Source organism: Nestor notabilis, unplaced genomic scaffold (genome assembly GCF_000696875.1).
Source record: "Nestor notabilis isolate BGI_N333 unplaced genomic scaffold, ASM69687v1 scaffold31474, whole genome shotgun sequence".
NCBI lineage: Eukaryota > Metazoa > Chordata > Aves > Psittaciformes > Psittacidae > Nestor > Nestor notabilis.
Genome location: NW_009927433.1, coordinates 571 through 25129, shown reverse-complemented (window position 1 = coordinate 25129; position 24559 = coordinate 571). Strand labels below are relative to the sequence as shown.

At 42.8% G+C, this 24559-nt stretch overlaps 2 protein-coding genes across 2 annotated transcripts in view; one reads left to right on the top strand and one right to left on the bottom strand.

Moving 5' to 3' along the window:
* Nucleotides 1-291: 291 nt before the first annotated feature.
* Nucleotides 292-9806, top strand: UBE2L3 (ubiquitin-conjugating enzyme E2L 3). Its single transcript, XM_010014061.1, has 4 exons — nucleotides 292-300; nucleotides 1516-1611; nucleotides 5489-5675; nucleotides 8996-9806. Exons 2-4 carry the CDS (start codon nucleotides 1543-1545, stop codon nucleotides 9148-9150), a joined length of 411 nt encoding a protein of 136 aa, XP_010012363.1. The 5' UTR covers nucleotides 292-300; nucleotides 1516-1542; the 3' UTR covers nucleotides 9151-9806.
* Nucleotides 9807-13731: 3925 nt separating this feature from the next.
* YDJC (YdjC homolog (bacterial)) overlaps nucleotides 13732-24559 on the bottom strand; it is a 10964-nt gene continuing 136 nt past the window's right edge. The window contains 5 exon segments of the mRNA XM_010014060.1: nucleotides 13732-14062; nucleotides 14942-15119; nucleotides 16045-16144; nucleotides 16847-17003; nucleotides 24519-24559. The exon segment at nucleotides 24519-24559 is cut by the window's right edge and continues 33 nt beyond it. Of these exon segments, the coding sequence (XP_010012362.1) occupies nucleotides 13732-14062; nucleotides 14942-15119; nucleotides 16045-16144; nucleotides 16847-17003; nucleotides 24519-24559 (807 nt within the window).

Genomic DNA, 24559 nt, shown 5'->3' with positions numbered 1-24559 from the left:
CAGCAGTGGAATCTGGGGATTAATCCACAGGTCTAAACTAAATAGTTGGGTGTCGTGCTATGAAGATTGTGTTGGGCATCCATTCAGTGTCCAAGACTCCAAGGTTAAGCTTCAGTGTTCTGAGTATGCTCTTGCTTTCGTGGGTGCAGTGTGTGGGAATGTAAATGTTCATCTGATGTGTGGCTGTCATGTGATTTTTTTATTTTTTATTTTTTAATTATTTTTTATGTGCATTTGGGAATCTCATTTTCCCTTTGGGTTTTTGTCATGTTGCTAAGTTTATGCAAGAGATTACTGCAAGTATTAAACCTCCACCAGTCAGGTGCAGAAAGATTTAATCAAAGATGAACACACATCTGTTTCAGGGAAAAAAACCCTGGACAGTAGAGCACTCATAGCAGGAAGACTGATCTTTTTTGGTTTTCAGTGCACAGTGCCTTTGCTGTAGTTGGTGTTTTATCTGTGATACACAGTTTAGTTTTGCAAACGCACTACTGCCCAGTGAGGAGCTGTGTGCTGCAGAGTGCTCTGGTGTTGCTGTATAAGCAACATTTTTCCTAGCCTATGTGGACATGCAGGCATGTGCTTCAGTTTTGAAAGCACTGGGAAAGCTTTATATTTAACTGTGGAGGACTTCTGAATTTGAATTCAGTTAAATTAGAGAGAACTGCTGAATTCAACAGCAAAGGGCTATAGTTGTTGTTTGGGGGTGGGGAGAAGTGAAACCTTGAGGTGTTTCTTTTTAGGTCTCATGAAATACCCCATGAAGCAGTTGCTACAGTAGGGCTTATACATAATTTTAAATACAAAGTGCCTAAATACTTGTTTTGGTGGTACCTGGATCACCAGCTGATTGAAAGTGTTTGACTGGAGCAGAAAGGTACTTTGTTCAAGAGTGAACAGCTATCTTAATATATACTGTTATAGTACAAAAGGAAACAGAGATAAAGCTGTGATTTCTAAAGTTACTAGTCTAAATAAGGCTAGTTTGGCTTAGATTGATATTTTCCTGAGTTTGTATCAATTTAAGATGATCATGCAGGAATTGGTTAGTTTTCAGGTGAAATAATGCCCATTCAGTGGTTTTGCGTTTAAAACTGCTACGAAATAATTTTTCCAAATCATTGCTTTCCTTCAGATAGCCCTAGGATACACTTTATTTCTGACCCTCACAGTTATCAGTAGTCTGTTACCAAAGGCACTGGTTTGCATTTGAGATATAAAAGCACTTTTAAATGCATTTTACTTTGTTGTGTCTTGTAATGATGTTAATAACAATGTGGTTTTGTATTTTCCTGACACACACCAAAGAAAAAAAACAGTGTTTTTTAATCTCTTGTCTCAGAATTTTACTTCCCACAGTGCACAATTTTATTTGTTGTCTGTGTGGGCTGCACCACTGAAACCTCAAACTTCTCAATGTTAAAGAAACCCACGTTGACTTCTAAGTGTTTTGAAAAGTAAACATAAGCATCTTGCTTAATACTGTCACTAACTTACACTTTATTTTTTCAGGAGCTTGAAGAAATCCGCAAATGTGGAATGAAAAACTTCCGTAATATCCAGGTTGATGAAGCTAATTTATTGACCTGGCAAGGGCTTATTGTTCCTGTGAGTACAGATCACTCCTTATTCCAATGAGCTTTAAAATAAAACGAGGATCATTTCTACCTCATAAATCCGTAGCTCGGTACTGCTGCTGGTGACCATTAGATAATGTTTGCACCTGACAATCTCTTTGATTATTATAAACCTTGGCTTTCACAGCTGTGGGATTGTGCAGAAGCTGGTTGTTCATAAATACAGTGTAAATTTATTCAGCAGCATCTTAAACATACTCTGGGCAGTGAAATGCGCTCTTGGATTTAATTCTTGTCTCTTCTCAGACCTCTTGTGTGATCTTCCTGTCTCATTTTATTTGAGTGTCTTCTGTGTTTGGTTTTATCCCAGGCTGATAATGTTAGGAGGTGTTTCTTACAACTAGCCTGAAGAAAAATCCATACATAATTGAAAGGTCTGAGATCAATACCTACTTGGATGCTTCCTAATTGTAGGTCTGGTCCAACATGGGGCTGCAGCTGGTGAGGGCTGTGGGCTCTGCTGGCACTGGGTTACTCGGGAGAGGTGTTGGTAGTGGGAGCAAATGAAGTTTGTAGTTTATTACATTAAGCTTAAGGTACAGTATCTGCAAGAAAAAAAAAAAAGATATGACATATTTTGTTTACTCCTGAATAGATTTTTTTTAATCGACTGGCTGTATTTCTAGGATAAAATTGAGTATTGGAAAAAGTTTAATGCCAGGAATAGGCATAGGTTTTCGGAAGTGAGCTTTTAAAAGGAAGTCTCTTTATTTAGGCATTAATTAATGCCAAAACAACTCACTTCAATTTTTTTAAAAGCACTTTGCAATCTGCTGAGAATGTTTGAGAAAAGTAGATAACTGCTGTATCAGTCAGAGAGGGATTTGTTACTACAGGGAAAGCAGGAAATCTACTATGTTGGATTCATTGGTTGAAAGTCACTGGAATTTTCACCTCTTGTAATTTCTGCTGTCATGGCCCATGCTCCCTGCGTTACATGAGCTACTTGTAAGCCTGCAGCAGTAGAGGCTGTGGCACTACTGTGCATCAGTTCTGCTTTTCCTTGGGGGCTGACTAACGGTCACACCAAAACCACAACCAAGTGGCAATCTGGTTTTGTATTATAAGACCTTGAGACATCTTTTTAGCAGTGCTGCTGCTTTGTTAGTTGGAGGCCATTCCTGAATTCAGGTCACGCAGGCTGAGGTAATAGCTAGGCCTTTGCACTTTAAATACTGTAGAATACCTTTAGTTTACTGCTTACTTGTATTCCTGAAGAAATTCTTTTGAGTGGTTGAGGCTACTCTTGCAAATAAAGCAAACAGGATTTGACATTAAAATGTGACAAATCTTTAATAAGCCGCCCAGATTATTTGTGGTTCATGTGTAACAGTTTGCTGCTTTGATAAAACTGTGAAACAGTGTAAGACGGGTAAATATGACTAATAAAGCAAAACATCAAAATACTTATTTATTCCTGTTAAAATCCTCAATATGTGGTGTACAGCATCTATTTTAACAGTTTCTGCTCACCAGAGGATGAGCTTACTGTTTGTTTTGCAAAGGTTCACAACATTATAAGCATTTAGATTCAGCAAACTGTGCTTCATACCTGCCTTGTGGTTTATAAGAGGCTTTGCTACAGAGGAAATAGCCTTAAATTTACTAATGATTACTACAGTTAAGAGGGAATTTTGTCATGAAATTACAATTCCTACAGTAATTAATTGTTGTGTTGTATGTGTTCAAAGAGTAGCACAGTTTATTATTTTGAGGATACACTTAGTTTAGTCTTAGCACAGTTTTGTAGCTTTTGCAATGCTGGACTTGATGGCTTCAAGCTGTAACGCACAAGCTGGTTGCAGGTTTAATTTTTGCTGAGTTTTTGCTTTTGAAGATTTACATGCTGTTTCCATTTTAGAAAGTGTTCCTGCTTTGGGTTTCAAGACCTGCCCCTCCTACTTTAGCAAGACTAACCAGTTACGGATTGTTATACTATAACTAGGTATTACTTTGGCCAGCTGCTTAATGAAGGTGTGAGAGATGCAAAGGTTGATATTTTTACCAGTGTTCATGCAGAATTACTGTGAACAATACTGCCTTAGAAGTTTTTGTTGTGTGTAACATACTTTGTTCTTCTGAACCACTCTTAGTTCTTAAGGGTGTTTGCTCAGTTGAGAAGCAAATTGAAGACAGCTTGTCAACTCTTTTTCCTATTATGTAGAATAAGGTAGTTTATGTAGTTTGTACTGTGCATGGTAAAGGTACGCTGTTTGATTTCAACATCAAAACAAGTCTATCTGCCCCAGGCTCCTTGTTCTTGTCAGGTACAGTTGGCGTACTGTGAGTTTCATGTCACTTAAGAAAAGCTGCTTGCTACGGACAAACTTTTGCAGAGCAAGAATACTCCAAGTGAATGTTAGTTATGTTTGTCACTTGTGTTTTGGTATTTATAATTCTGCTTTTCTCCCTTGTCAGTGTCAAGACAAATATAACAAAGAATTGGCACTTAATTGCTTGAATATTCTGTTTTGTCTATTTAAAACATGAGCAACTCTTTACATACATTTTTGGTTCAATTTATTGGCGAGTTATAGTGAAGGACTATTCTAACTGAGAGTCAAGCAGAAAATGGACATTTTTAAGCCATTTAAGTCAGGTTAGTTCCCATGTTAGTTCACTGAACATCCTCACAAACTACACCATGTGATGGTGACAAGGGCAAGTGAGCTGCAGGGGGAGAGGGCACTGACTGCTTACGTTGTCATCACCGCCACAAGTTACTTGTTGAACTTCCAAAGCTTTTAGGGTTGCTTGGATAAAAAGTGATTTTCAAGCCACTCCAGTTTCCTCTTCCCTTGACCACAGAAATCATCATTGCTGTACTTCTTAGAAACACACAGCCAGGATCTCCGTATGGATGAAACTAAAATGTGTTCTGTTGAATAGTATTTTAATAGAACACTCACCACCCCCAAATATTAGTAAACTTTTTTTATCTCCTGGGGTGAGTTTGATTGCAGGGAGCGGTTTGGTTGCTGATGAAGAATGTGTGTGGTTGTACTTCATGCTAACTGGAAACTCTCATCCTTCGATTCTTGTTCCCAGAGTGTTTGGAAAGGCTTCATGCCATAGTTACTGTTTTCAGTGCAGAATGGTGTAGCAGTGGTTTATTTTTCTTCTGCAGTTAGCCTCTGAGGCAGTATGAATAGTCTCACAGGTTTTCTAGGAGATTCTGGGCATTGTTTTTTCTGTTGCAGCATGAAGAACTACTTGGCTTACTTCACACTTCTCTCATCATGCTCCTTCAACAATGATCTGATAAGAGTGGGTGCTAAAACTGCGTACAAATTCAGAATGTTCTCATCAGCAGACGCAGTGAATATCTATCTTTAGTGCTGATGAATACTCAGCTCTTTTCTGTGTAGTCAGCATAAAAATGTTCTCGGAACATACAGGGAAATCTGACAAATCAAATTGCTGTGTTGTGAGACATGTAAAATCACTAGGTTTAGAGAGAGCAATATTCTTTGTCAGGCTTCTTGCTTGTATCTCAAAGGGTTTACGCTGGTTTTTGGAACACAAAGTTGGGAGTGAAGCTACCTATTAGATAGGACTTCGAGTTTGCAGTAAATGGGACTGGATGCTTTCTTACCAGTAGAAATGTCAGCTGACTTCAGAACTATGGTAAACTGTTTTTCCAGGGTGAACATAAAGGTAGAGGCTGTCATGCCTTTCTCTCACCTAATAGGCTTTGATGTTTCCTGACACACAGATACAGCAGTATGTGTTGGAAGAAAGTGCCTTTAGAAGGAGTCATTTCATAGATAGAAGTCTGGAACATGCTTTTACTTAATTGTATCCATTAGAATATGCCAAATTCTTGACATTCTGCCTTCCTGTTGCAGGACAATCCTCCATATGATAAAGGAGCCTTCAGAATTGAAATCAACTTCCCAGCAGAATATCCATTCAAACCTCCTAAGATTACATTTAAAACAAAGATCTATCACCCTAACATCGATGAAAAGGGGCAGGTTTGTCTGCCAGTAATTAGTGCTGAAAACTGGAAGCCAGCAACCAAAACTGACCAAGGTAGGACTCCATGTGGAGAAAGAACTGGATATTAAAACCTTTGTATAGTGTTTAAATGTAAAGCTTGTCAGCTGGTCACTGCTCTTATGGAATATTCATTGTCATAAGATTTGTGTCATGAGTCAGGTGCTGTGAGCAACTCTTGTGGAATCTCATTTTGTTGCTGGAATGTAAGGTGATGACACTGACGTGTGGCACTGTCTCCTCCAGGAAACCACAACACTCTTCATGACTGAGTTTATCACGGTTGTGTGCTTGGTGTACCTAAAAACTCTGCTGGCAATTTGTCAGGGGTTTATTTCCTGTTTCTTTTTAAACAGTAACTTTATAGTTCAGAGGTGTTCATGACATTCCTGTACCTAAGGACCTAAACCTCAAGGCTTTGTGTAGTTTATATTCTCTGCCATGTGGCTCAGTGATTTGAACATAAGGTTTGAAATGTTTAGGGAGTCATAAACAAAACCTGGTATCATAATACAAATAAACTCTTAGATCCTAAAAGATCACTGCTGTGAGGTTTGCTGTATTGAGTGCCTTTGGATAAGAATTTAAACACTTTAAGGAAAAAAGTTTCATCAGGTTCTGTGGCAGACTGAGACTGTGATCTGAGTTGGGGTTTTTTCTGGTTATTGCTTCCCTTTAGTTGTTGGGGTGAGAATTTCATGCTTTCTGTCAGATAGCGATTGGTTTGATATTAAGCATTTTTTATTGTACCTATAGAAAGAGCAAACATCCTTGAACTGTGTATTTTTTAATAATACTAATTCAGATGAGCAGCAGTTCAGTGCAACAGCTTCAGCAACACAGGAGTGTTTTGCTCTGTAGGAAAAGGTAGTTTCTTCTTTCAGAGTCCTCTGTAAGGTTGTTTTCACTTGAACTGTGTTCCTGATAGTAAGCGATGCCATACGTGAGATTGCTTTTTTCTGTGTCTGATAAAACTACTCACAGTTTCCATGATTTTGCCCCAAAGATAAAACAGGAAAATTCCTGTAGTTGTTTCAGTAAAGACCAGGTAGTTGAATGTTGGGGAAAGCCAAAGGGGCAGCAAAAAGAACCTGTGAAAACAGGTCAGTTGAGGATCTTACCATTTGTGGCTGATTAATCCCCAATTATGCAGGACAAAGATCCTTAGGAGGCATGAAATGGAAACAATATGTAGCAGGTTTCTGTTAACACCTTGGCACTTAGTTTAATCTTAGGAGTCTTCTCTAGTGAAGTAAAGGAACCATATGTCTGCCTAGCTTGAAATGCAAGTGGCATTAGTTGTGGAACTGTTGAAACAGTGGTTTGCACGCAGGAAGGAGTCAGTGTCTCCCGGAGATAGAGCAATTCCCTTTTTAACTGAGAGAGTGAATAAAAGCTATGCTAAAATCAGAATCTGGAACAAACCCTGGGTACCAAAATACTGCAAATCTCTCAATTTCTGCTGTTTTCAGGTCTTCCATCTGTCTTTTAACTCTTTCTTCAAGTTGTTTTAGTGTCAGCATCTGTTGTTACTACATGGTTGTATGAACCTGCAACAATGTTATTACAGCTCTGCTTAAGTGCCTGTTCCTTCTTCTCTCTTCTGCACTGAAAAATGGGCTCCAGTAATGCAATGTGGTTAGTGCAGCATCCAGTTGATTGGTTTTGATAGTCAGGTGTAAAGAACAGGGAGAGATTAGGTTCAGCATAAGTCACTGGTTTGCCTTTCATGGGCTAAACGTGCATCTTACTGCTGTACTTTCTAATAATTTATGCTTACTATTAATACAGACCATTGTGATAGTATTGTTTTAAAATGCTGTGGGTATTGAGGCAGCTCCTCAACAGCTTATGTGTTAACCTTAATAACACAGTAACACTTTCTCTATAGTGCTTTAGTGAGTTTTTTCTCAGTGAGAAGGGATCGCTGCATGCGGTATTGATGCTGATTTCGTAAGTAGTGATCAATATAATGACAGTTGTCAGAAGTCCAGGACTGGCGAGTTCCTGTCAAGTGAGCTAATATCATTTATATGTTCCTTTGGTAGTTTGTTGCAGTTTAAGTTCTAGTCTGTGGTAAGAACTGTTCTTGTTCAGCAGTATAGTGATGGATGTGCTTCTCTGGATTTTGAATGTTTGTTTTGAGGTGTCTTCCCCATTCCTGTCAGATCAGGGTGGAAAAGAGTATGAGCATGAGAAAATCAGTGCTCTTAAAGAAGCCACTCTGATATCCTGGCATCTACTGGAGTGACAAGCATTGTAGGAATGAGCACTGCAAAACTAGGGAGGATCCACTTGAACTGCCAAGTGGCAGCTTCAGAACAAGCGATGGGCTCTGATGTGTAGCTGAATTGTGGAGCTCCCTGCGGCTTTGGGAGGTTGGTTTGTTGGGTGAGCTCAGGAGGAGGCAGCTGGCTCTAGTGTGCACAAAGGCAACAGTTCTGTTTCACTTGCTTTGGAAACTCTTGGGGTGCTGCTTTGTGTTACTCTAGGTAGCCCAAACTTATCTCAAATGGAATATTAATATTGTTGCACAGTAAAGTGCGTTTCCCATGTCCCCACTTTAAGTAGACTTGCCCAGATACATGCGCACCTTTTGGTGGATGGACATGAGAGCTCCTACCCACTGTGACCTCTCTGGCTTTAACTGGCTGGGAGAATGTATATGGGGAAAAATGTATAAACGTCACTGTGGTGTGAGGTTCACTGCCTGAGTGTTGAGTACAGCTCAGTTACTTTAAGAATGACATTTCCTTTGAAAGTGATGGGGAATGGCCATGAAATGGCTGTACACAGAGGGGTGAAAAGCATCCTATAGTTCTTACCCATCTGTTTGCCAAGGGTATCTCTCCTAGTGGATGCATTTGGCAGTTCAGAATAAAGGGAGGAGTTGTGCCCTGTAAGTAAGAATTGTAGATAAAGCAAACTGAGAAATGGTTTCCAAATGCAATCTGGTTATAGCCACATTACTGATTGTGACAGGTGATGGGAAGAATGCTTCACAATGGAAATCCCCTTGTCACCCAACCCCTTTCACATGGACTTGTCCATGAAACCCAGGCTCTTCCTTAGCTGTAGGAGAGTATTTTGGATGGGATGCCAGTTACATGGGAAATAGTTTGTAGTGTGTTTTGGTCTCCGTTCAAGTTTTGTTTACAAATACGATTTTCTGGCATTCATTCATGGTCATTGAACTAAATCTTGGCATATTGCTATGGCTCATTCACACCCAGATTTCTGGGACGTATTTAAAGGCAGTTAAAGTGCTTTTCTTACTGGGGAATTTTGCTTACACTTGGATTTTTTTCAAAATGAACCAACCTGGTCTCTGACGGTGTTTATACTTCTTTTGACAGTAATCCAGTCCCTCATAGCACTGGTGAATGATCCACAGCCCGAGCACCCCCTTCGGGCTGACCTAGCTGAAGAATACTCTAAGGACCGTAAAAAATTCTGTAAGAACGCTGAAGAGTTTACAAAGAAATATGGTGAAAAGCGACCAGTGGACTAAAACCTGACACAGTTGGTGTCAGCAACGTATGATAGAAGATCGGAGCAGTGCATTTGAGACACCCCGTAAAGCAGGACTCTATGGAAAATTGACAAGTGCCACCTTTCGGTGTTAACTTGTGGCTGTTACTAACTTTCTACAGTTTTCTTAATCAAAAGTGGGCTAGGTAACCTGTAAAGAAAGGATTAAAATTTAAGATGTTCTAGTTCTGCTTTCTTTGTTTAAAAATCACTGCTTCAATATACTTTAAAGTATGCTGTTTTCTTTTTCTTGTCAGAATTTATCAAAAATATCTTAGACTTATATTCTGCCCTTAAATTGAAAAGGTTGCGGCTGTCACTTCGTATTTTTTCTGCAGTTCCCACGATCTTGAGTTCACTCAGTTCTTCATTGGATTTTATCCCCCTCCCCAAGCCAATGTCTTAGAAAAAAATATCCCAGTTCTGGCAGAAAATGATTGAGTGTTTGGCAGTTTTGTTTACTTTTCCTTCCAAATGTTGCACTGTGCTTTGTGGGACTTGCTGCAAGTTCCCCTTAACTTCAGTTTGTAACATAATAAACCAACAAACCCCACAAACCAATCAGAAATAATGTCCAGGTCTTATGTAAATCTGGCTGATGTTACCACCAAATGTTTATTAAACGGGGAAACCCAAGTTTTTGTGTGCGTCATTGAATTAAGATATGGCTCATGTCCTGCTTTTGGAAAACTTTGGGGGGAAAAAAATTCTATAGCAAGTGAGTAGTGGAATGTGATTACAAACTTCTTTCACTTCTGTTCCTAACACCTGCAGAGCAGCTGGGGACGCACACACACAGAATAACAGCCCAACCAGTTCAGAAGAGTTTCAGAAACTGGGGACCAAGAGGTACCAAAGCGATAAACTGTGTTTTGAGTTAAAAATTGGTCATTTGGAAATACTAATTTTGAATTGAGGTACTAAATCTGGCAGCACTGCTGCCCATCTTGGAACATTTTTCCATCAGAATGCGTAACAAATATCCATGTATTATGGGATGGCGCTTGTGCCACGTCCCAGCCCCATTGCTGCACAGCTCTGACTGAGAACAGGAGAGCAGGGCTGAGCACTAACCTGTAAGGGAGTGCGCTTTGCTGCTGCTGCTACTCCTGTGTTGTGAAAACACACAGGTTAGATGATGTAATTGAGTGTGTCAGGTCTCATTCTGTCATTCTAACCTCATTAGGCAGAGCTGTGTTCCTGCTGCTGCGGGGCCCCCTGCACATGCTGAAGGAGGAAGCCCTTTCTGGTCAGAACTGCGCATCCTTTACTGCGCCTGTTGCTTTTTGCCTGCCACCCTTCTTCCCCAGCCTAAAGCGTGACCATAGCTCCAGTCAAACTGCCATACAGTCAAACTGCTGCCTCCTCCCGCCTCTTGAACTTGGGTAGGTTACTAAGCAAACAGGTTTATCTCCACAAATCCACAGGGATCGGGGAGCACATATCATTGTGATGTGCAGAAAGTTGAGTTAGAAAATCCTCGTACCCAGGTGGTTGTCTGCACTCCTAAATTCAGATTTAATACAGCCTCTGCTTTTGCAACCTTTCAGAACTAGTGTGTCAAGCTGTAGGTCTCTTTTGGTTTTAATGTCTTGTATATTTGCTATTTCTTCATTCATCCCTCTCATCTGGCTTTCATTTCGATTTAGTGTAAACAATGACAGCCCAGTACCTCACCTCTCCAAGTACTCTGTTTTTATAAGTTAGGGAGCTAAGACATTTTATGTTTTAAGTGTTCTTAGACAGATTCTTTGGCAGGTAAATAAAGTTAAACCACATTCACCTTATTTACGGAAACTTGCATTTCCTGAGTGTTTTCAGGCTTGTGAGAGCACTGTCAATTACCAAATTTTCACATGTCTGTGTCTTCATTTGCAGAAAGTTGGTACTGATTTTGTTTCATTCACGCTCACTCGGATTCATAATAAAACAATGCCAAATTATCTGTCAAGCTGAAGTGTGTAACTTCTGCATCACGTGAGTCACTGTACCTTTTGATCATGTCTGTGGGCATGGAACTCGCCATCCTCGAGATTTTATTTAAAACAAGACTGTAGCACTAGTTGGCTGCCCTCGTTACTACTCAATCGCATACTTTCTGGTTGTGAGCCTCTCAGGTCAAAGACTGTGTTTCTCTGAACCGGTGTGACTCGGCTGCCGTTGAAGGGAGCTGGAAGGGCTGTGTAATGCGAGGAGCTCCAGTCGATCCCTGCAGGCCTACAGCAGCGCTACACCAGCTATTCCGATTTCATCTGCAAAGGTCACATAGAAGACAGATATTGCCATCAGTTCTCTGGGTGTGTTCGGCATAGTTCAATTTCTAAACTACGAGATGTGTAAACCCAAGTGATGGCTTTTGTTTGTAGGCAGCCCTCTGGAAAAAGACAGATCAGATACTGTGCTGTATGCTTGAAGTCTGAGGAAAATAAATCACAGTATGAAGTCCTATGTTAACTCAGGAAATCAAGCTCTTGTTCTCTCCGGTTCCCTAAGCCATGCTGAATTCTAAACGTGCAGTTTAATATCCAAAATACAAACAACATGCTGGTGAAACTACACCCCGGAGTACTGGTATAGGCTTCCTGCAATTCCATTCTGCTACCCTAATAAAAATTTGCTCTCAAAGGCTTTGTGGCATGGTTTTCTTTTCAGAGATGGGGGGTTTAGATTTGTTTTCTTAAGTATCCTGCTACAATGATGCTCTAGAACCCCTGAGGAACTTCCTCCCTTATCTCCGTGCGTTTTACGCAGTTGAAAGGTTCCCTATTTCAAAGTCTTTGAGTAGCTCTTTATTAGTTTCTCTATTTAAAACTCCCTTGCATTTAAAAGAACATTCTGGGTTTAATGCTGTTCATTTAAAAATACGGAATTTGCAAAACTTATTTTGCTTGTAACACAGACCTGAGGTAAGTCTGCTGTCGTGTTTCAGTGCTCAGCTAACAAAGCTGGATGGGTGGGTAACGTCCTGATGGCTGTGATCAGAGCACATGCATCGGTTAGAATATGGAGCCACTTCAATGTTAACAAATGTCCATCAAAATACTGTCACAGAATGTAAGAATCTGGGCTCTGGTATTAAATAACGGGGCTTATCCCTGCACGCGAGCAAAATACCGTCAGTCACTAGATGGCCCTCACGGGCCTTGCTGTGCCCGGAGCCGCGGCCGCTCTCGGCAGGTCTGGTCCCTCCTGAGGTTTTTTATTCATTCTTTGTTACCGCAGAGCAGGAGCTTCACCGTCGAACACCGACGGGACCGGCTTCAGCCATCGAGTCACCCCAAAAGACTCGGCTCTTCGGTGCAGCAGAGGGGGTGTTAAAAACAAACTTGTATCAAATTAATTCTGTGATGATAACTTAAGATAGAACCTGGAAACATTTTTAAAGCAGCCTTGCTGTTATCTTTGATGTTTGTACAGAACAAAGCCTTCCTCAGCTGTTTTGCAGGGGGGGCAGATGGGTCCATTACGAACAGAACAAGGCGTCCCAGCACCCCGCCAGCAGCCGCAGCAGCAGGTGAGTGGGTTTACTTTGCTCTCCAGCTATAACTAAAACCAAAACCCTCCTGCAGCATTACAGTAGAAAAAGACCTGAGTTTATTTTTTACTTAAAAGAATGATGATCATATTGACATTTTTAGTATTTAAAGGGAAAAGAACTGTTTGGCCAATAACGATTACATTAAATAGATCACTTTTGGGCAGAAAATGAGCATAAACAATCAGAAATATTTCTTCCTCTGTGAAAGTGACATGCCAGCAGCAGGGCTGCAGTTAGACCTATAGAGGCTACTGGGACTAAGTTTGAACACTTTGATAACACGAGTAAAGATGGACAAACACATGGACCTTCTCCATTTGGAAACTTGCTCATGGTTGGTCCACAGCTGTCCTCTGCATTTTCCCTGAGAGGCAGTGGACAGCACAGGAACAGTTGCTGGGGTGCTCTAATGTGCAGCAGTGACTGAAATAGCAGATGGGTCAACAGTTGCTGTTCTTGCAAAGTCATCCAGAAAGGAAAAAAAGGAAAGCCTCTCTCAAGGGGCTGTGGCTGATGTTACTGTCCTGCAGTGGCTTAATGCCAAAAGGCAACATAAATGCTGAGAGCTGTAATCACTGCTGACTGAGGCTGTATGTGGATGTAGCTGCAGGTGCCATCATGCTGAAGATGCGACCTGACTGTTCTGACCAGAGATGCTCTGAAGGCAGCGTGGTACCTGTGTGCTCCTTGGTCTTGCAGCAAAGCGTGTTTTTCATACTGCTCACCATTGTTCTGTAGGAGCTGGGCCCTGGGAGGAGGGCTGGGCCTTCCCTGCCACGCTGTGCTGGAAGGGTGCACAGGTATGGGGTGCAGGAGAGGTCTGTCACCTTCAGAGCAGGGGCTGTGACCTAAAATCTGCTGGTCAGGGCTCCGGGGTACTACCTGTAGCTGCTAGCGGTGCTGTTCTTCCATGAACACTTTACTGCTGTCCCCAGGCTGTGCATTCTCCTGTCAGCTGCACCAGGAGGTATTACACTGGTAACTGTCTTGCGAGTCTGAACAAAGGCATGTATGCTTGCTTGCCTAAAGATCTTTGAAGGAACAAAGCTGAATGTTCCTGGCTTTGTAATGGCTCTGCAGCTCTGGATTGATTAATGTCTGGAGTTCATGGAGGCGCTCCCAGGACTGTGAGAAGTCATCTGGTCCTTCCCCACAGCCGCCGACAGGTGGGATACTGGGGTACCCGGGATGCACCATCAGTTCGATCGTTACGGTCCTGCTCTGTGGTGGTGGGTCCGTGGGTGAGGGCGCCTTGGACATGAACTCAGTGATCGCGCTGTCGATGGCGCTCCAGATGTTACTGACAGACATGTTCTTGCCCATCGTGGTCAACCCTATGTAAATGTCTGGCCACCTGTAGCCAGAGGAGGGAACACTGATATTAATGCTAACAAGGTGGTTAGAAAAAGCGTGTTACATCCTGTGGGTTGGGAATCAAAATTAACCTAAAACTTCAGATAGAAAGTGGGGGGGATTTAGTCTGGCTGACAGGCCCAGCAAAGCCCCAGCACTGCCATTATTACTGTATTTACGTGTGCTGTGTGATGGCACAAGGGTGGTTTGGCATCTGTGATCTTACCGGTGCATTTTGTTGGCACAAGAGGGAAAAGCAGAACTAAACTGAGCAATTCTAAGCTATCAAAATAACTTATCCAGCCAATTAAAACCTAAACAATGGCCTTCTATAGTTAATAACCCTTGGCTAAGGGGAAACAAAAAAAGTGACTGAAATAAACCAGAAACCAACCTGCTAGCAGAGCATTCTGCTAGAGTGTATCAAAGAGCCATAATAATGGCAAAACACTTGCCTCCCCTTAACAGCAAACACTTCTTTCTAATTAGTCTTTTTCTTGCAACTTAAAACCCTTTCTCCACTACTGCAGGGAGATGAAACGTTACTTCTTGAAAACTTTCCCTAGATTATACTTTCAGAATTACAGTCTGATGCAGTGTCAATGCAGCACTCGGCCTCCTGCCATGCCAGCTTCACTAGAACGCCTGAGAAACATGCCCTGAAAAGAAGATTCCATTTAAGGTGAGAAGTGAGTCATCTCTGTGCAAACAAAACTTCTTACTAAGCCCTAGTACCCCCAGCACTTTTGTTCTCCTCTTGAACCTTCTTCTAAGCCCCAAAATGGAAAGAAAGGTGGTGTTCAGTTCTGGAAAGACGCTATCAGGAAGTGATAAGATCATAAAGCTTTACTACAAAAAGAGTGAGTAATGCCTGACTTACCTTATTCCATGACTTGTAAACACATCCACTGTGTTAAAAGAATCCTCTTCCACTCCCAGATAAAACTCCATCAGGGATGGTGGAATCCAGTCACATTTATGGAGGCCTGGCTCTATTGGGACACGTGTGTATTTAATCTCATATTCCTCTAACACCTCTGCAAATACGTGCCTGACCTCTGGGAGTGAAAATAGAGACACTGTGGTCAGGAATTGGATAACCAGCTCATCAGGTCCCTGCAAGCTGCTAGCACAGAGACATCTTTCCATTCTATGTTAGAGAAAATAGAATCCTATTTGGCTTATCTTCTGCTGAAATGGTTTGTTTCATCTGGATGGGAGTCACTTTCTGTACTGGAAACATTAGTCCCTCAACATCTGTGTAGGTGCCTTGTTTTTCCCATTAGCACTGAGCATTTGGTCCAGCAACCCCTTCTGCCTTAGCAGCTCCAGTCCTCGAGTGCACCAGAGGTGACTACAGTGTCAGGAACAGGTTCTTCATCAAGTCAGGTTTGCTGTGAGGGTGAATTGTCAAGAGCAATGTCATCTACAGGCAGCTGAGTGCTGGAGTAGAGAAATCTGGGTGGCTTTGCTCTGTTTTCCATCTCTGTACCACAAGTGCCTTATTTGCAGAACAGTGACAAAAAGTACTTGCCTATCTCTGTAAAGCACGCTGAGACCTGCAGACAGAGATCAGTGTGGAAACACAACTGACAGGATACAGTTCTTGTAGCACCTGAAAGACCTACCAGCTTTTGCAAACTCAGGCTTTCCAGTTTGAACTGGCCAGTCTGCTACTGGCCTGGGTCTGCCTCCTTTGATGTGGGCAGGAGTATGCAATTAGGATGCTGAGGTGAATTATCAGTCCTTGGAGGAAAAGGTGTAACCTGGGCCATTTGTGCCATTAATACCCTTGTGATGCTATAGGAAGAGCCAGATCACCAAGCAGCCAACTGGGGCCCAGGTGGGAACATTTTAATTGCAATTGTAGAGTTAGTATCATGCAGTGAGGTTTACTGCCCAACCAGGCAGCTATTGCAAGGGGAATCCTGTCTGAGCTGACTCCCACCTCTGTAGGTGGGAAGAAGAGGACTCCTTTCTTACCTGGGAGGACGTGGACGTGCTGGTGCCCATCCATGTGAGGAGGTAGGTGACCTGTCAGCTCATGGAACAGCTCCACTTGGGCCTTTAGCTCCTGCTTCACCTGCACAGCAGAGAAGGGTCAGAGTAAGACCTGTCAGCAGTGTGAGGTCAGGAGGGCAGAAGGGGGCTAATGGAGACCTGCTGGCCTCTACCTGGAACACAACATAAAGTGCTGCGGTGTATAAATGGACATGCAGTGCCCAGAACCTCCCCTAGGCATGGTTCTCTATGGTTACGTGGATGGTGTGACACTGGGATTTTCTATTTTAGAAATATTGGATATTTGAATATGCATTTCCCTTTAGAATGAATGGGGAAATGGCTGCTCATATCCCATAGGCAGTTTTGATCACCTAACTCATGAATCCTTGCTCATGGGGCAAAACCAGTCATCTCCCTGGAGAACAAAAGCTTCTCATGAGATGATGAAAGGCTTACCGCCTACTTAGCACTTCTCTGTCATCTTCCCTTTACTTATCTCTAGGTTCTTTTTAAATACCTGTTCCAATGCCTATTCTGTCCCCTCAGATAAGTAGTTAACAGGACATTAGCGTATGCAGGCACTGAAGCAGGGAGAAATGAGTTCTGCCTTTGGCAGAATTAGGCTCAGGACCCAGAAATACAGCTCCAGCTGCCCAGATTCAAGATTCCAAGCTTACAGCTGGAACCTAGGGAAGATCTTCAGCTGTTACGTGCTGGGATAAGTGCAGACTGATGTGTGTCAGCAAAGCAAGTTGCATGATTGTATATGGCTTTCTCCTACCTCTGACATATTCAGGAGACCTTTTGATAGTGCTGTTCTGAATCCCATTTTCCCATGGAAGAATCCATCTTGGTTGAGCAGCGAAGAGTTTGTTTTGAGCACCTCACACACAGGAGAACCCTCGGAGAGGTTGGCATGCAGGCCTATTGGGATGTTACCTGTTAAGCTTTGCACCTTTACCTCCCTTACTGTGCCCAAAGGCAGAAGATAGCAGTGAAAGATTTAGACTGATCCAAAAAGTGGTTGTGTGCTCACTGGAGGACATCTTCGTATCTCTGCCCTTCCAGAGAGGAAAGCAGAATGACACCAACCAGAGCAGAGTATCTCCAGGCAGAAACCCTGTGCAGTCTGCCAAGGGCCAGTCTGTGAGACTCCCAGCTCTGTTCCCACCCTGACTCATGTAGGGAGAGCAGCCACGAGGTGTCTGAGGCTCAATGCTGTAACTGCATGCTACTAGTAACTGGCAGAAAAATGTGGACCTTGAAACCCTTTCTAAAGCACTTCATTAGCCCCTGCTAGGTATTCCCTCGAGTTGTTCACTCTGTTAAAAATGCTGCATTTATGAGACATTTGAGTTTTACTTGACAGCTTCTAAAGCTTCCCCTAAGTAGAATCCAGTCGTATATAAGCAATGCCCAAGGCAGCTGTTATGGCAACAGCATAGGCTACAAGTGTAAATACTGTCTGACTTTAAGGGTTTCCTTAAAGGGTCCAAGAGGCTGCAGCTGGAATTGCCTGCAGTGTCCGGATTTCTCTCCACTGGTGCAGATGTTCACTCACTGAGTGACAAGACTGAGCTGTGCATCCCTCTGGTACAGACGAAGAATTACTGCAGGGAGGCCCAGTGTAAGAGTACAGCCTTGCTAACGGATCGAGGGTAGAGTGTATTTACTAGTTTACTATTTATTAATTGTACAGGGATACAATTTATTTATTAGTTGTACTCGGCAACATTTTAAAAAAAGAAAAAGAAACAATGCAGTGTATTTGCAGAGCTCCTCTCAGCAACAGGGTCTTGTAAAAGTGCTAGTTTTCTTTCTTAGCCTATGCTGTGGATTCCCCTACAATAAGAACAGGGCCTGTGAGTGCTCAGGCTTGTGCTGAGTTTCATTAGTGCTTCTGTAAATCCTCAGAATCAGTGGCCAGAATGATGCTTTGAAACTTTTTCCAAGACAACCCCTGGCCTCTGGCTGACCCAGTAAGTAAATGACAGAACTGCAGTGTTCCTCTGCTGCCCAGTCTTGAGTCATGGCGTAGAGTTAATTTCAAGGCACCAAATCTGTGATGCTTTAAATCTTTCCTGGAACTTCTATGTGGAGCTGTTAAAACTGGGCATGGCCTGTTCCTGTTACAGGTGAGAAAACAAAAGCAATCCCCACTTAGGCAAAGTGTGCAAAAAACATTTTCCCCTTCTGTCTGCTGCCCTGACACTGACAGTAAAGTGCCAAGTTACTTGAGACAGGTCTGTGGATGGATTGGAGGACCAAATTAGTCATTTAGTTTCTTACGATCCTAATGGTTTGGCCCTTGCAGGACTGAAAGTCTTTTTTCCATCTCTTGTGCTCCAGGTGGATGGTGTGGTCTGTTGCTAGATACTGCTTCTTCTCAAAGACATAAATGTTATGAGTCAAATTGTATGGACAGCTCTGTGAAACAAAATGAGTGCGTGTCTTTCCAGTCCACTCTGCGATTAGGGAGCTTAAATGTTTCACAGCTTGTAGAGAGAAAGGTCCTTTGGCTTTTCTGATTTGGCTTTTCTGCAGCAGGGCCTGACTGTATAGGTGATGATAAATGTTTATCTCGTTTTCATACATGGGGCCTGAGCACACAACATGTGCACACTGACTCCTTGCTAATACAAGAACTGAAAGATGCTGTCACTGGGAGTGGGGGCTCTTCAGCAGGCGGCTGATGGCAGGGCAGGAGGCAGCCACAGTGCAGGAGTGCTGTGGCAGGAGGACTTGTCCTTCATCCTGTGACCTGCTTTGTACTCTGCATGAGCCCAAAGGCAGAAGGGGAGCCCGTGGTTCTGTTTTGGAAGTCCACCCCAGATTATTCACCGTGTCTCTGGGAAGCTCTAGCTGCATCAGCTGATAGCATTGTTTGTACCACGGCCACTGCTGTCTACAAGAAAAAGGATTCATGTGTTACCATGAATCAGCAGATGGGAGATTTTTTTGTTGAGCACTCTCCTCCTCATGTGTTGTGGGAGGGCAAGAAATGAACAGCTGAGCCTTTCAGCGTTGTCTCCCAGGAGCATCAAATGAACTACCTCCAATTGTGCAATGCTTCAAATGCTGTCAGGGAAGCTATTTCCAGGAAAGGCAAGCCCCTCTGACAGGTGTGGGACACCAAGGAGCCAAGCACTGCACTGCGGAACATTATTGCTGCTCCTCCGCCTGAGCTGAAACCAGCCCCAGAGCCGGGGAATGCACAGAATGTGGAAGTGCAGAGAGAGCTGCCCTTGTTCTTGCTGTAAGGGGAGACTCCGACTGTAACATTAGAGCATGTTTCGGAGCTTTGGCTAACACCAGCTGAATATCTTAATAGTTTTCTCTTAGAGTTAGTCCTGGCTGGTTTGACAGACTGTCTGTGCGGAGGCATCTAAAGAGGAACTGCTAGTGTTTAAAGGCTCTGGAATGCAGGGACTGAAACCAAAACTCAAAACACAGCACGTGAGGAACTTGATCAGAAATATTCCCCTGTGGGAGATGCACAGAAGCAGGCATGCTGTGAAGGCTGTAAGGATGTGGGAAGGACAACACAGAGGGCGCAGTAGGATTCTGTGGCTAGCTAGCATTTTCCTGTACCTAAATTCGTGCTTTTCCTCTGGATGCAGAGAGCCAGATAATGCTCTGATTCAGGACCAAATGTCCTGTACCTGGTGTTCATTCCTAATAGTCCTGACACTGCATGAGTATCTGATGTCCTAAGTGCAATGAGACGAAAGCATGATCAAAACTTAAAGCATTATAGCAACTAGCCAGGCTGTACCTTGGGAGGCAAGGCTCCAGTCATGCTCTGTCCTGACCAAAGGCTTGGGCTTTAAGACTGAACCAACAGGCTTTTTCCCCTGACTGTTTACACACGTTGGACTAACTCTTGCTCCATAGTTCCTCTCACCACTGAAATGTAGCTTCTGCAACCACAGAGCAATGTGAAGGCATGCTGTATTGTAAAAAAAAAAAAGGCAGGGAGAAAAGTCAAGATACGGGAATATCTTGGAAAGGATAGTCTCTTAACAACAAATGCTACAAGGGGCAACGAAGAGTTCAGTCTGGAAAGATTTCTGGGACAGCAAGTCCAGCCCAGTCATCAAGTGGAGAGGAAATGCAATCAGCTAAACTGCTTCCTTTTCAAGTAGTTGCTTGTTTTGCCACAGAGTGCTCTGAACAAATGTCTCTGTTAAGGCAATGGGCTTCTGTGCAGTTGCAATCCCTGTTCATTCATATCCTTAGCAGTAAAGGGTCTCTGGAAACTGTTACTATACTGAGTCATTCTTTAAAGTGCCCACCAGCTTTGCACATTTCTGAGCTTGGTGGATGAGTAACAGTGCCCTGCGTCCTGCCTGGCCACAGGAGGGACTCTGTGCAGGCCCTGCATTCCTGGGAGCAGTGGCTGTGGGAATCACGCAATGCGCCGAGCACAGGCCCAGCTGTCTTGCTGAAGGCTGCATGCTGCAGCATAAGCAGGGCACTTACCCTTTTCCTTCATGGGTAAACAGATCCCACCTTCAACGTCCTGTTTGTATCCTTATCCAGGAAATTACTGGTTCATCGGGTTTCAGCCCAAGTGTGACACAAGGAAGAACCTCATGTAAATATCTGTATCTATACATCCTGCTCCAGTAAACATCCAAGTATCTCAAGCCAGACAAAGCCAGGCAGTGCTTTGTGCAGAAGTACACCTCAGCTTCTCCATGTTGGCATTTGCATGCTTCCCTCCCACCCCACTTTCACCCTTCAGCAGATCTAACTGTCTTTCATCAAATAGCATCATGTCTTGCTCCACTACTGCTAAGGACTTATTTCTGCTGGAAGAAACACTCTGAAGTCTCTGTAGTGTTAAGAACTGGTACTGTAACATAGCTTGAGGATGTGACTTTCTTTTTAATTATATCTTTGTATCTGAAGCTCCTGTGTCTGTGACCTTACATCAGCAAAAAGTGCTGTTGCCAGTAAAGTTAATCTGATGTTGAATTCTAGTTTAAGGCCTCAGCTGGGATCCCACCTCTAATTCAAACACAGTTCAGCTGTGGAACTGTCTGCCAGGTGATAAACAGTCAGATAAAAGGGTGATGAGAAAGCATGAGAGATCTCTGGATTAGTCAGATGTTGACTTGGGAGGGTCAGAATTAAGTCACAATTTACACACACATTTTGCAATTAGTGTTGATGGGAAAGGAAGTGAAAACATAGACAGCAATTAAATGTGGTTTTCTTAGATTCTTCTGCTAAATGTACCCAGATGTTGTGGGGGCTTCAGCTTTTGTGTAGTTGATGTTCAGCATTTAAAGTGCAAAAAAGAGGCAGGAAGACTGAAGTTGTGTTCTAAAATATATCACTCTTCATCAAATTTTTTGATATAATCATCTGGAAAAAGGTCCTAATACTTGGTCACAACTGAGCTGGTTGATAAAAAGGGGAAAATATGGCAGGAAACAGTCTTAGGTCTATTTCTGCTTTTTCCATGTTTCTAAGGAAAAACGGACCTATTAATTTCAGGTACAAAATAACCCATTCTCTGGGAAAGGCTCTGGAATAATCACTAGGAAGACTGGCTGAATTCAAGGTGGGGCTTGATAAGTAGAAAATTGAGACTGTATGATATGGATTACCAGGAAGTTGCAGTCAATGTCCCATGAAGAAAAATGTTTTGAGTTACTGAAGTAAAACCGCCACAATGGCAGTCTGTTCCCTGCCTGCTGCTCTGGTTGTGTACTGCACCAGCAGTTGCTATCAATGGGTTTGTCATTTGGAGATGGATCAGGCCTCTGCTGAAACTTTTCTTTTGCCTCAAGTGGGGTCCCCAAGATCCAGAACCTAGATGTTAGGGAAGGTCTATTATTTACTGCTTGGTTCTGCTGGTTTGCAATTAGTTTGCGTCAGAGCTGGTACAAAGATCTGCTGACTACCATCGCATTTCTGCCAAGGCTTCTAATCAAAACAGAGCTTCTGATATACCCAGAAGCCTACAGAATTATTGTGAAATGAAGGGACGAGTGGAATTCCAGAGGAACTGTGTTCCATTCTGAAGGATACCGAGTCCTAATATTGCAGGGCAGCATGAATTGCTTAAGAATAACTGTCCTGATAGATGATAGATCCAGTCTTTGCTTACACCACTGGTCAAGGTTGAAATGTCTGCTGTGGAGTTAAGCATATATGCATGTGTGTATATATATTGTGTATATACATAACATTTGCTTAGTTGGGCTCTGTGAAGAAAGATAAAAGGGGAGAAAAAAAACAGGGCAGACTTTCATCCCATAAACCACAAAATGTTGCAAAGCCTCAACATTCACAGTGGGATGGGAGAAAACACCAAGCAGGGGGGAAGAGGAAGCAACAGTGACAAGGCAGTCAAGCAACAGCAATACTTTCCCATTTTTGCACCACAAGATGAGTAGGATTCAATGACATTTCCAGTAAGTCTGACTTATTGGACATCTGTGTCTAAAAAGAGTTGTGTGAACCTCTACAAGAGAGGAACAATTATCTTAGGCGTGTTTTCATGCACAGGTACCAATTAAGGTGTACTACCAGCACCTGAATTAGAACACGACCAACCCTTTTTGCCAAACCTGCGGGTGAGTAGAGCTGAATACAGCTGCACAGAGTTACACAAATGAGGAACTGAAGAACCTGGGCTGTTGATCTTCAGTGCTGACAGATGTCCCCAAAGTCACTCTGCTTATATCTTCAGAAATAGATTTAAATCCATTTCATGCACACTTACAATTCAAAACTATCCCCCAAAAGAATGAACCAGCAGCAGGTTGCATCTTCTGCTGTCCCCTCCCTTCCAACCTGGCTTTTCACACCTGTATCAGCTGTCAGCACAAGTGTCATGAACTGGATTCAAAGATGGTTTTTAAACCTCCATGGCCTATTTGGCTCTGGAAATGAGGCCAGGTGGATTCTATATTTAAAAGCCTGCTAAAGACCATGGCTAAAATAGCTGACAACATTACCAGAGCATTGAGGCTTAAAGGCCTCTGTGGTGCCTCTGTGTCTGAGAGAAGTGCTGGCTTTATCTTCATGTTTTACGTTTCATTCTTTTCATTTACTAACAGGATTTTAGGCATCTCAACAGTGTCTTCCCTTCTCATCCCAGAGGCAGTTCCTCTCTCGATGTTTGTAATTTCTAACCTTTTTAACAGAAGGCTAGTTTGCCACTAACACCACACACTGGTTTTCCTCTACCACCCAACACCAAAAAAGCTACAAGCAATTACCAAGTACTCCTAAAATCACAGACAAATTGGAGAAAGATGCTCAAGGAGAACAAGGACAGCATGACTCTCATTAAACTGTCCCCTGCAACAGCTGTATTTGAAGCATAAGGGCTTAGTTCTCCTGGTACCAGAACAGCTCCTTTCCTCTTCTGCTTTTCTAAATTATTTCTCAACCCTACTGCTCTCTCTTCCAGGACATATTCCTGCTTCCAAGCACCTGCCCATGCTGGAGCTGAAGCATTAGCTGAGTGTTACCTTCTAAATACAAGTAATGCTTCCTATTAAAGGATTTGCTGGGCTAGTCCATGAGACCAACACAGCATTTGACTTGCTACAGAGCCAACTATGCCAGCAGCCTCTGAGAAGTTCATGAAGGAGTAAAGGTGCCAAGTACAAGGTATTGTCCCTCTTTTTGTGTATGCAGTTTTTACAGATGGGTTTATCAAGCCTAGAATTAATAAAAATATTGGGGTACTTGTTTAAAAGGCTTCTGGGGTGGAAAAAAATCAGGTTTTCCACTGTCTAGATTTGTAACTAAGCCCTTGCAGAATCACACCTTTCCCTGATTCTGCAGTGAACCTGGGTGATCCTTGCTGATTCAGCCTTGCTGAAATGCACTAACTTAAAGATTTGTGCTTCTCTGCTTTACTAGTTTTAGGGGTAGCAATTTGGTCTAGGCATATAGTGTGGGCTTTCATTCTGATGGTGCATCTTTTAGAAGTGTGGGAAAACAAAGTCCACCCAAAGTCTACTAGTTGAATTGTGTAAGTGGCTTTCTATCCAGAGGAAAAAGGTGTAGTGGCTAATACTAGAGAAAGAGCCATTATGGGTATGGTCGGCAGGTAACTGGTTTTACTATGAAGAGTCTTAGTAAACATGCCTGGAATACAATTTTCTTATACCACCCTGGGCTATGATACAGTGTTTATACTGAGGTTACAAAAGACCAAATTTTACAGGCTATGCTTTTGATAGCCTCTGGAGGCTGTCCACAAAGGAGCTAGAGAAAGTAGCTTACCTCCTTGCCAGCTCTGGTCGGCAGGTAACTGGTTTTACTATGAAGAGTCTTAGTAAACATGCCTGGAATACAATTTTCTTATACCACCCTGGGCTATGATACAGTGTTTATACTGAGGTTACAAAAGACCAAATTTTACAGGCTATGCTTTTGATAGCCTCTGGAGGCTGTCCACAAAGGAGCTAGAGAAAGTAGCTTACCTCCTTGCCAGCTCGGCTGCATCTGCTGCAGCACTTCC

Coding starts and splice junctions, on each gene's coding strand:
- UBE2L3 (XM_010014061.1), top strand. CDS start 1,543: ATGAAAAACTTCCGTAATATCCAGGTTGATGAAGCTAATTTATTGACC. Junction 1,612..5,488: donor GGCAAGGGCTTATTGTTCCT/GTGAGTACAGAT, acceptor TTCCTGTTGCAG/GACAATCCTCCATATGATAA. Junction 5,676..8,995: donor AGCAACCAAAACTGACCAAG/GTAGGACTCCAT, acceptor TTCTTTTGACAG/TAATCCAGTCCCTCATAGCA.